The 11346-nt window shown below is 39.7% G+C and overlaps 1 protein-coding gene across 3 annotated transcripts in view; it reads left to right on the top strand.

Annotated features, from left to right (window-relative positions):
- Positions 1-1237: 1237 nt before the first annotated feature.
- Positions 1238-11346, top strand: part of cd99l2 (CD99 molecule-like 2) — a 29815-nt gene continuing 19706 nt past the window's right edge. For 2 of the 3 annotated variants that reach the window (XM_051935218.1, XM_051935217.1), the window contains exons 1-3: positions 2105-2231; positions 8730-8804; positions 11161-11259. In XM_051935218.1, the coding sequence (XP_051791178.1) occupies positions 2120-2231; positions 8730-8804; positions 11161-11259 (286 nt within the window). In that variant the 5' untranslated portion in view covers positions 2105-2119. Of the gene's footprint in view, positions 1506-2104; positions 2232-8729; positions 8805-11160; positions 11260-11346 lie in introns of those variants that run through there. The other variant, XM_028816122.2, reaches the window with a different exon arrangement.

Here is an 11346-nt window from a genome sequence, read left to right as displayed (position 1 = left end):
ATGTAGCTCAAAGTGCTTTACATGATGAAGTAAGAGAAAAAAGGCAAAGAATTAAAATCAGAGAACACTAATTAACATAGAATAAAAGTAAGGTCCGATGGCCAGGGAGGACAGAAAAAATAAAAAAAACTCCAGACGGCTGGAGAAAAAATAAAATTTGCAGGGGTACCAGGCCATGAGATCGCCCAGCCCCCTCTAGGCATTCTACCTAACATAAATGATCAGTCCTCATTGTATTCAGGGTTCTCATGGAAGAACTTAATGATGAAACCAGTCTGGCCTAAACTAAACATTGTTATATTGTAATCATTTTATATTTCTACCTTTCACAGATCACGCCTACAAAGTTAACAATAATAAGCTATATTACTAAATATTTCAAATGCGTTATAAACCATGGGAAAATAAACATGGCACGGGCCAACAAAGGTGAAAATCAGTGGGTAGAATAAAGGAGCTAAATAACAGGCTGGACCCGGGTTCTCCCCGTGTCTGCATGGGTTTCCTCCCACAGTCCAAAGACATGCAGGTTAGGTGCATTGGCGATTCTAAATTGTCCCTAGTGTGTGCTTGGTGTGCGTGCCCTGCCCGAGGTTTCGTTCCTGCCTTGTGCCCTGTGTTGACTGGGATTGGCTCCAGCAGACCCCCGTGACCCTGTGTTAGGATATAGCGGGTTGAATAATGGATGGATGGATTGAATAAGAGCTTTTGACCCATCATAATCCAGCAAGTCGGAAGAATGTGAATGGCCCTAGTGACTTGCATCAGTCAAACTAGCCTAGTAAGCAATGGAGTTGCTTGAATTGAACTTAAAGGGCTTTCTATTCATTTCACAATAAATTTTAATTATTGGGGTTGTGGGAAGAAAAAGTCTACCTGGAGGGCACGTATAAGGCCTAAGATAAAAGAATAATCTTAAAATGACACAGTGCATTATATGGTATTTGTATTCAGACTCAAAGTGGGGCAATTTACAGTCACAAGCTAACGAGGCAAAACAGTTGGGTTCAGGTTCTAGTTGACATTAAGACCAGGTTTATAAGAAGCTGGTCTAAATTACATGCCCGGTAATTAATATTTTTTAATGCTAAATCCTTAATTATCAATTAAAACACGAAAGACGCGTAACGTGGTGCAAGTAGATAGATGTCTGTTATCGAATGACAACGTCTTTCGAATAAATATTGCCATTTGAGTAGACTATAGGCACCCAGCCACACAGGACCCGCCCCGCTGCGCCACCGATGCCACTTTGACGCGAGCCCCACTCTCTCACTCTTCCTGCGTCTTATCCGCTTTCTCTTTGTCCTTCTAGCTGTTGCAGTAAATAACACGTTAATCAGGCAAACAAACGTTTAGGTGTAAAGCAAAAATAAAATCGTAACTAATCGCAGCGTACGCATACATCCCATTACCTACAGGAGTGCCGCTTTAGCCATTTTTGACGATGGCTTCAACAACGGCGTGGCTGCTGCTGGCAGGGCTCTCCGTACTAGTGCTTAAAGGTAAGAGTTTACTGCCTTTGTGTTTTTAAATCGGCGCATTCCATGTTGCATATGGATTTATTTTACTTTATGGCCAATGTGATACAGTACAGTTCAGTTATTTATGTACAAACACGCATGTGCATGTACATATAACGGAGTCCTTTTTTTATTTTTAATAAGTGGAAATACACAGGTACCTGCAGAAAATACCCACGTGTTTATAATATTATTTGTGTTCTCATCATAAGTATTTTGCAAGACCAACTGTACCATCTCATAAGCAGAAGTAATGAGTACAAGAAAACGGTAAATTCGCTGTACGAATGAAAGCTGAGCTTTGCAGTTTGTTGCCGTCTCATTTCTGCATTTGGGTGTGTAGCAGCCGGACTCCCCGTTACACTTATGGCTGCTCATGCTCATATTTTTCACGCTTGCTTAATCAGAAAAAACAAAAGGTAAGTAAAGCTCTGTGATAACCACAAACGATAATTACTATTAATATATAGTTTTTATATATTTAATTTCTTCATTTTTACTACCAGTAACCTAATTTTATTGATATGCCTGAAAATGCACAATCAGCGCAATGACGGGCTTACCCCTCAAATGTGGCGTCAAGGTGTGTGCTGCGCATGTGCTGGAGCTTGACCCCCGGCCAAAGAGTGATACCAAAACAAATACTGTCGATCACAACTTCTGCAGGTCAAGCACCATTACAGAAGTTAATCCACTCCGCAATAAAAGGTAATCCATTTTCAAACAAATATTCCGCTCTCATTTACGACCAAAAGCGGAGGGGGTTGGGTTTAACTTCTGCTAATGAAATACTCTTCTTTTGCCATATTTTTTACGTGATTTGATGTTTAAGGTTCAGAGTCTTTAGTTGCTTATTTTTTCCTTAACCAGAAGCAAACCAAAAGTGAGCTGCACAGAGGTAACTCAGTAGACTCAAAAACAGTTCTCCTGATGGACAACCTTTTTCAGACCAACTAATGTTTAATTAAAAGCCAATTCTTGCATTTAAATAAGCATATGATTATGTGGATTATTAGTGCTCACTTTCTGAGATCGCCATCAAAATGTTTCGTGAACAGTCTTTCACTTGACTTTTTTCTTTCCGGATATTTTACTGAAACAGATATTGTATGATAGAGAAGTGCAAATGGGACTGAGTTAGTTGGCAGCATGCTTTTGCATCTCATTATTGTCTGGCTACTGGTTAAGGCAAAAGGAAACAAATACATTTTAAATATTAAAAGGCAAGCCAATTATGGTTAAGACAAAAAATGTCTGGTCCATTAGCAACAGTAACTGGCTGCTGATTCTGAAAGGGGCTGAAACAAACACCTGCAGCCACTGTAGTGCTTCAGGATCAGAGTACTGACACTCTTGCTTAAAGGGAATCTCTATTGCATCAATAAGGTCAATCAAATCTCAGTTCTAAATGACAAAGATGACAACAAAAACATACAGAAACTGTTATCCTGCCTCTTTAATGCATTCATCGAAATATCCAAACACTCTTCCATTTCTTCAGTTCTAGCACCATGAGGAGCTGGATCTAGCCACCCTACAGCACTGAACATTAAGAAAGATCCAAACCTGGACTGGCCACTACTCAGTAAAATTACTGAATGAATACACTTTAGACAGATACATATACTTTATTTGTTCTCAAGGGGAAATTTAAAACTTTATAGAAGCTCAAGAAAGAAAAACGCTGATATATAGGAAAAGTTTCAAAGAATTCTAGTTAAAAGAACAACTGTGGTGACCTTTAAATTTTACCATTATATATTGTAGATGTTTACGATTTAAAGACTAGTGTGAAGGTTGAATGCCCTGTTCTTGTCAATACTTTAGTCTTTGTATTTATTTTCTGAAGCTGCTTTTTTTTAGTATTTGGTCAAGAGGAGCTTAAGCCTGTTGTTTGAGTATCGAGTATAAGATAGAGACAGTAAGTGCCAGATAATAAAAAGGCACACATACTGTATTCACATGAGATAATGCAGAGTCTCCATCAGACTTAACATGGGTATTTTTATGGGAGGAAACCAGAATATGTTGGTAATATACAGTATGCCAAAGTGCCCTAATAGGATATCAAACCCATATCCTTGGATCTGTGAGGTAGCAGCAAAACCAGTCTGCCATAATGATGCTCAAAATCCATTTTAATTTATGTTTTCATTTATTGGATGCGGGCGGCACGGTGGCGCAGTGGGTAGCGCTGCTGCCTCGCAGTTGGGAGATCTGGGGACCTGAGTTCGCTTCCCGGGTCCTCCCTGCGTGGAGTTTGCATGTTCTCCCCGTGTCTGCGTGGGTTTCCTCCGGGCGCTCTGGTTTCCTCCCACAGTCCAAAGACATGCAGGTTAGGTGGATTGGTGATTCTAAATTGGCCCTAGTGTGTGCTTGGTGTGTGGGTGTGTTTGTGTGTGTCCTGCAGTGGGTTGGCACCCTGCCCAGGATTGGTTCCCTGCCTTGTGCCCTGTGTTGGCTGGGATTGGCTCCAGCAGACCCCCGTGACCCTGTGTTCGGATTCAGCGGGTTGGTAAATGGATGGATGGATTTATTGGATGCTGTTCATCCTATTCTCTGTATGGGATTATGGGAAGCAACAGTTTGTCCCAACTCCGGGAGTGGAAATATGAAGGGAAAGCAGCCAGCTGATATTGCAACATAACAGTAAAATTTTTTAATCATCAAGAATATGCAGAAAAAGAAAAAAATAATTCAGAATTAGTTGTAAAGGTCACATGCTAGCTGCACAGACCAGGCCAGCATATGCTCAGATAAAGACTCCATTTCCTTTTGGGGGGAAATTTTCTGAGGCTCCAAGGCTACCAAAGAGACATCATCCTTCCGGTGTGCCTGGGTACATTTGAAACACACCCTCTAGAAGGTACAGGGCACTCCAGAGAATCCTAACTACTTGCTAAAATCACTTCCACTGTTTCCTTTCATTCCAAAAAAGCAGCGGTGCTATACCAAAATTCTGCTTTACTGTCGAGCTCCTCACTCTGCCCTACAGAGTAAGCTCAACAACCCTATGTAAGAACCAAATATTATCTGCTTGTAGTCACAAATATTTTGTTAAATGGTGTGACTCAAACCACTTACACCTGAACACCAGCAAAACCAAGGAACTGGTGGTGGATTTTAGGAGACCCAGGCCCCTCCTGGACCCTGTGATTATCAGAGGAGACAGTGTACAGAGGGTGCAGACCTATAAATACCTGGGGGTGCAGCTGGATGATAAATTGGACTGGACTGCCAATACTGATTCTCTGTGCAAGAAAGGACAGAGCCGGTTATACTTACTTAGAAGACTGGCGTCCTTCAACATCTGCAATAAGATGCTGCAGATGTTCTATCAGATGGTTGTGGCGAGTGCCCTCTTCTATGCGGTAGTGTGCTGGGGAGGCAGCATTAAGAAGAAGGACGCCTCACGCCTGGACAAACTGGTGAGGAAGGCAGGCTCTATTGTAGGCACGGAGCTGGACAGTTTGACATCCATAGCAGAGCGTCGGGCAATGAGCAGGCTCCTGTCAATTATGGAGAATCCACTGCATCCATTGAACAGGATCATCTCCAGACAGAGGAGCAGCTTCAGCGATAGACTGCTGTCACTGTCCTGTTCCACTGAAAGACTGAGGAGATCGTTCCTCCCCCAAATTATGCGACTCTTCAATTCCACCCGGGGGGGGTAAACATTAACATTATTCAAAGTTATTGTCTGTTTTTACCTGCATTTTTATTACTTTTTAATTTAATATTGTTTTTTGTATCAGTATGCTGCTGCTGGAGTATGTGAATTTCCCCTTGGGATTAATAAAGTACCTATCTATCTATCTATCTATCTATCTATCTATCTATCTATCTATCTATCTATCTATCTATCTATCTATCTATCTATCTATCTATCTATCTATCTATCTATCTATCTATCTATCTATCTATCTATCTATCTATCTATCTATCTATCTATCTATCTATCTAACTCTACAGCACTTGGGAGATTTTGAGTATATTCATATGGTTTAGGGCCTCGCCTTTGAGAAAGCTCCATAGCAGAAGAGAGATCACTCTTGATCAAATCTAGTTCCAGAGCTTGTGTTGTGCATTGAGGTGAAAATTATTAAGTCTTACTGGTGTTTTTTTTTCAGCTTCCTACACAAACTCCTGCTTCTTCCCCTGGGTGGAACAGAAACTGTCTTTGAGCGCCTCAAGGGCTGGGGGCTCAATGTTTGACTGGCAGATGTCTGTCCAACAGAGAAGAAAAAGGAAGTGTGGCCTTTGAGAAGCCTTGAGAGGATTCGAGAAAGAGGGCAAAGGCCTTCAGATAAAAATAAAATTAAGAACCCCACATGGTTTAAAGTAAAAAATGACAGATACTGACTGTGTTCTTATTGCAGGGAAATACAGCTTTACTGTTAAAATGACCTGCTTTTGTCTTCTGTACTCTTAACTAACTAAACCTGCAGCTCTGGTATGTGGCAGGGTGGTAAATTGATTCTTAACATGCAGTTACCTCAATCTACATCATGAAACTTAATTTTAGTGTTACACGCACATTGTTTAGGGGCATTTCTCTCATGAAATGTGGAGGCCTAGATTTACTGGGTTTATTTTTTGTTTACTTTCTCTATGTTAGAAAAATGAAATTGGAAAAATGTCCACTCCGTCTTCATTGTAAGCTTTTCATTACAGGGCTGTGGGGAGCTGGGATCTTTGCTTGCTAGACTGGAATCAGTCTTGGATTTGATACCTTCCTATTTTACTGTCTATCCATTCATGCATTTTCTGTTACACTTACCATGTTCAATGTTACAGGGTTTAGGGACTATTGCAGCAAAATTTTGTGCAAGTTGGAAACCAACTCAGGATAGGAACACTAGTCTATTGTAGGGCACACACACCCTCTCACCCAATTATAGGAGGCCAATTTTGAATTAGACCTATTATGCACATATTTGGAAGGTGGGTGGAAACCAGAGTAGCCAGAAGAAAATCCATGCAGACCCACGGATAACATACTCTACACAGTTTCAAAAACAAATTCAGTGGATGACATATGCAAACATCAGATGGGTCAGCAGGACTTATGGTACATTTTAAATAGAAATAGTTACAATATATTTATGCTTACAGTTGGCATATTCTTATTGTTTGCTGGTTGTATAGGGAATATTGTGTATTCAAACTGAAAGATTAGGTCAGCGAGTTTACTCTTTATTATTTATTTACTTGAATTTGACTTGTTTAAAAGCCACAGAGTAGCAAAAAGTCTTATTGGTTACTGTTTTGGCTTCATGGTCTTCGGCATACAGTGTTGTATACAATTTGGTTGTCAAGCTGTCCTTGGTGACCACAGATTGCATATTGGCAACCTCATTCATTTTTAAACAACTGTAGTTGTGAAAATGATTACTTAAAATATAGGATTACAGGTATAACTGACATAGCAGAAATAGACATAATGTTTCCATGTTGGAAGGTGAGAAGTATACACCAGAGTCTCTGGTGACAAGGGTACCTCAAAGAAGTGTTCAGAACCACCAGACTCCACTTTAGTTTTTGTTTTTTTTTCAATACTGACATTTGAAGGCAACATAGAAGCCTCTGGATCATTATTTTCTTAGGACAATGAAATGAGACATGTCTCTGGTGACTCTTCCTATGAAGTCAGTAGACGGATTGGAAGAGCATGGGGGGTCATGAGGTCGCATGAAAGGGGTGTGTGGCACTCCCGATATCTATGCAAAAGGACGAAGGTCCAAGTCTTTAGAGTCTTGGTGCTTCCTGTCTTGCTATATGGTTGAGTGACCTGAGATGAAGGTTGGACTCCTTTGGTACCGTGTCTCTCCGGAAAATACTTGGGTACCGTTGGTTTGACTTTGTGTTGAATGAGCGGTTGCTCATGGAGTCCCGAATAAGGCACATTACCTGCATTGTGAGGGAGCATCCGTTACGGCACTACGGCCATGCGTTTCCCCGAGGGTGATCCAGCTTGTAAGATCCTCATTGTTGGGGACCCGAGTGGCTGGACCAGGTCAAGGGGACACCCACCTAACACCTGACTGCGACAGATAGGTGGTCATTTCCGGAGGGTGGGACTGGACCATGTGTCTGCCTGGGGGGTTGCCAACCGGGATCCAGAGTTGTTTTGTCATGTAGTGGGTGCGGCAACACACTGTACCAGTGCATGCTCCCCATCTTGATTTGACTTGACAATGAAATATTTGCTGATTGTAAGACTTGGATGTGATGTCCAAAAATAAGAGACGGTGTACCCATATGTAAAGCCCATCACCGTATTATGTTGCCACTGGGAGCATCACATCAAAGAGAAGTCTCATAATTCACAAGTAAAAGGGAGTCCTAGATTCACTGGATTTATTTATTTTTTTACTTTGTCTGTGTCTGGAGACAGAAACAGGAAGGTAAGCTCAATCTGTCAATCCATGTACTTTCTGAACTTGCCACAAAAGGACTGTGGGAAGCTGTGGTTTGTATCAGCAGCTTTGGTTGCTAGACTGGAACCACTCTTAGATGGGATGTCTGCATAATACAGTGCATACTTGGACACACACACAAATTCATACAATTCATAGCTGATAGATAGCGGTAATAGCCACAGTGACCCTTTTCACTAATAATGCCCAAGATGGACAATTCTTTCAATACATTTTGAACATTAAAGAATTGCTAGTGGCCAGACCCTTTCACAACAGTTTTGGGTGTAAGGCAAGGGACGAGTCTTGAAGGAGACACAAGCCAATTGCAGGGTACTTACAAACACATTCAAGCTAGGCCAGTGTTGAGACTCCAGCTAACCTAATGTGCATGTCATAGAGATGTGAGAGGAAGCTGAATTACTAACAGAAAATCCAGACAAAATACACCACAAATGATCAAACTCCATACAGACATGATCAAAGGTGGGAACTGAACTCAGATCTGTAGTGCTATGAATTCAGCATGTATATGATTGTAAATACATTTGTCCATTTCCAGCCATTATGTGCATTCATGGCATTAGGCTGTAAATTTAAGGATTAATAGTACTGTATTCTTACTTTCCTGTTCCATGTGGATAAGTCTGAGGAATGCTAATTCAGTATTTTCTGTGTCTGACCATTTTTGTAGAAACTCTTTCATTGCTCCTAATGTAATTGTTTGGTGGAATGGCTTATTCTTAAAGAATGGTAAAAAAAAAACACTTATTTCTTTCTTTTCAAGCTGATATTTCAGAAGCATTTGACCTTGAAGATGTATTTAATTTTAAAGACAAGAAACTTGGAATAAACAATCAAGGTGAGTCCATGCTTCATTAACAGAAACCAAGAGAAAGAAAAAGTCACAGTAGGAAGGGCATGGAAAGAGACCATGGAACCTTCTGACCACTAGCTGGAGCCAGGAGGTTCCTTTTCATAAACGGGTGGATCATGTTGGCTTCTGGCATGAGAAACTTGGCCCATGAAGGATAACTGAATACATACTGTATGAGTGCAGGGACTACTAAAAAGGACTTGTAGCTTTTAGATTAAGTAGTTGTCCTTGTCTAGGAAAAGTAGGAAAAGACTATGACAAAGGTTCAAAGCTGCCTGATAATACTGTAAGTTACTTTGAAGTCAGGAGTTGAGTGGTGGAGTTGGGCCAGTCAGAGAAAGAGATGCCAAGCTTGTGAATGGGGTGGTTAGGATGGCAATACTGTAGCAAGCGGTGGGTGGTGGAATGGCCATGCCTTCTGTCCAGACAGGTAGAAACTTCAGAATTATGTATTAGTCATAATATAGTAGCGGGAGTTCTTGTTCTTTTATTTACTTTGCTACTTTGTTTTCTCTTTTGAGCATCATTTCCATTATCTGCATAATTGTGACATTTTGTAGATTCTACAACAGCCTACTAAACTGTACATGGGCCTGCTTTTGTGTTCTAATGGTAGACCAGTTTAAATTAAAATCTCAAGATCACAAATGCAAGTAAGACCTAATTCTACAGTAGATTCACTGGTGACCTTGATCAAATCACTTAAACTTGATGTGTTTTTAAGATTATGTAACTTATATGGATATGCTGTGAGAGGGTGTCTTAATTAAAGGCCCAATCTAAAATTGATTGCATGTTTTTTTTGCTATGTTTTCATTTTGAATATGTTAAAGAGAACAGCACCTCCATTAACAGGGTTCTTTCTGCTGCCCATTTGGTTACTAAAATCATACACACTTAAACAGGATAGGGAGAATATGCATACGTATGAAACATTTTCTACAGTTTATTTTGTACACATTAAAGATAAACCCCGATGGGTTCATATTTTAGCTGAAGCCATAGAAGTCAGAAGAGAGCATTTTGAGATGAATATGTACACAGCAGACAATCAGAGCCACATATGTATTTAATTGGTGTCCCAGAATTAATGTCTTTTTTAGGAAATGAGACAATACAAGTGGAATCTCCTCTGAAAGATGATACTAGGGGAACACAGCAGTGAATGTAGACATTGTAAAAGCATCAAAGAGTCGGCTGTTGTTTCCATTAAAGCAGGTTTCCCATAACCTAAAGATTAGAGCTGGAGTGTGCCTAGGGGCAGAAATAGGGCATTGATATGTGGTGGCCAGCTGTGGATAGGAGGTGAGCTGCTTTAACACAAGAAATGGTTGGAGATATGGAAGTGAGGTAAGGTGAGGAAGACCGTATTTGCCAAGCAGGCTTGCTGTTCTTTGTATGAGATTTTGTGCTTATTGTTTAGTTAGACCCCCAAAAAGATTATATGTTATTTTCATTGTTTTATCATTACATATTTATTTCCTTTGCATCCCATCCATACCTCTGGGTGCATCTGATCACACTTTTAAAGAAAAGAAATATTATTGGGTGTGTCCTTTTGTTCAGAATCCTGAGTGATGCCAAAAGGTGTAGATGTGACACTTTGTAGAAAGAATCAAAATCTTAATTTCCATCAGTCTATACACAGTATTCTGTTGAATTCTGCTATGAAATATTGGTTCTTTTTGTGAAATAAGTACTAAAAGCATAGACTTTTATTTTTTTTTTTGTAATATATCATTTACCTTCCAGGTTCATAGTCTATACAGCAGCGTTTCACATGAAAATATATAAAAATAGGAAAAAAACCCATATTGAACAATGTATTGAATATTGAATTGAATGTCAATATTTCAAAGAGCTGGCTGGGGTCGTGAAAAACTTCAGATTTCAGAATGGGGTTACAAACCAATAAAGCTTGGGACCTCTGCCATACAGCATTGTAAGATACAAAAACAGGTCAGAAGTGCTTAAAGAGACATACAAACTCTACTATAACCATCCAAAGAAATGGATTAAAGTTACAAACAAAATTAATATGACATTAATGTTAGTAATACTGATGACTATTCTGTTAACTTTTATGGTACAAAAATTATAACTTTATAAGCACCACTCTGGTGATCTTTGCTTTTTCTAAAATCATAATGTTTAACACTTGCATTAGAAAATAAATTATTTTTAGAGTGTTGTATATTTGAGTAAGGAATGTTATATATACATAGTTTTGATCGCATTCAAATCTAAGAAAATGTATAATTATCCATTTTTAAATGAGTAACTGAAGCTATATATATTGTACATTTTTATCTTACAATTTTAAAATCCTGTGTTCTGTTAGATGGCATTCTTGGTCTGGGTGTGGGTGAGAAAAAAAACACCAAGGAACAAGGGTGGATCACACTTAGAAAGAAGCTGCTGATGAGGAAACGTAGAGCTGGTAAGTTTTATAGCAGAAATAAAAAAAAAGTGTACTTTTTTACATGGTGGCGCAATGGTAGCGCTGCTGCCTCGCAGTAAAGAGACC

The sequence above is a fragment of the Erpetoichthys calabaricus genome, chromosome 12 (genome assembly GCF_900747795.2).
Source record: "Erpetoichthys calabaricus chromosome 12, fErpCal1.3, whole genome shotgun sequence".
Taxonomy (NCBI): domain Eukaryota; kingdom Metazoa; phylum Chordata; class Cladistia; order Polypteriformes; family Polypteridae; genus Erpetoichthys; species Erpetoichthys calabaricus.
The sequence above is the reverse complement of the archived record's forward strand: the minus strand, read 5'-3'. Positions and strand labels throughout refer to the sequence as shown.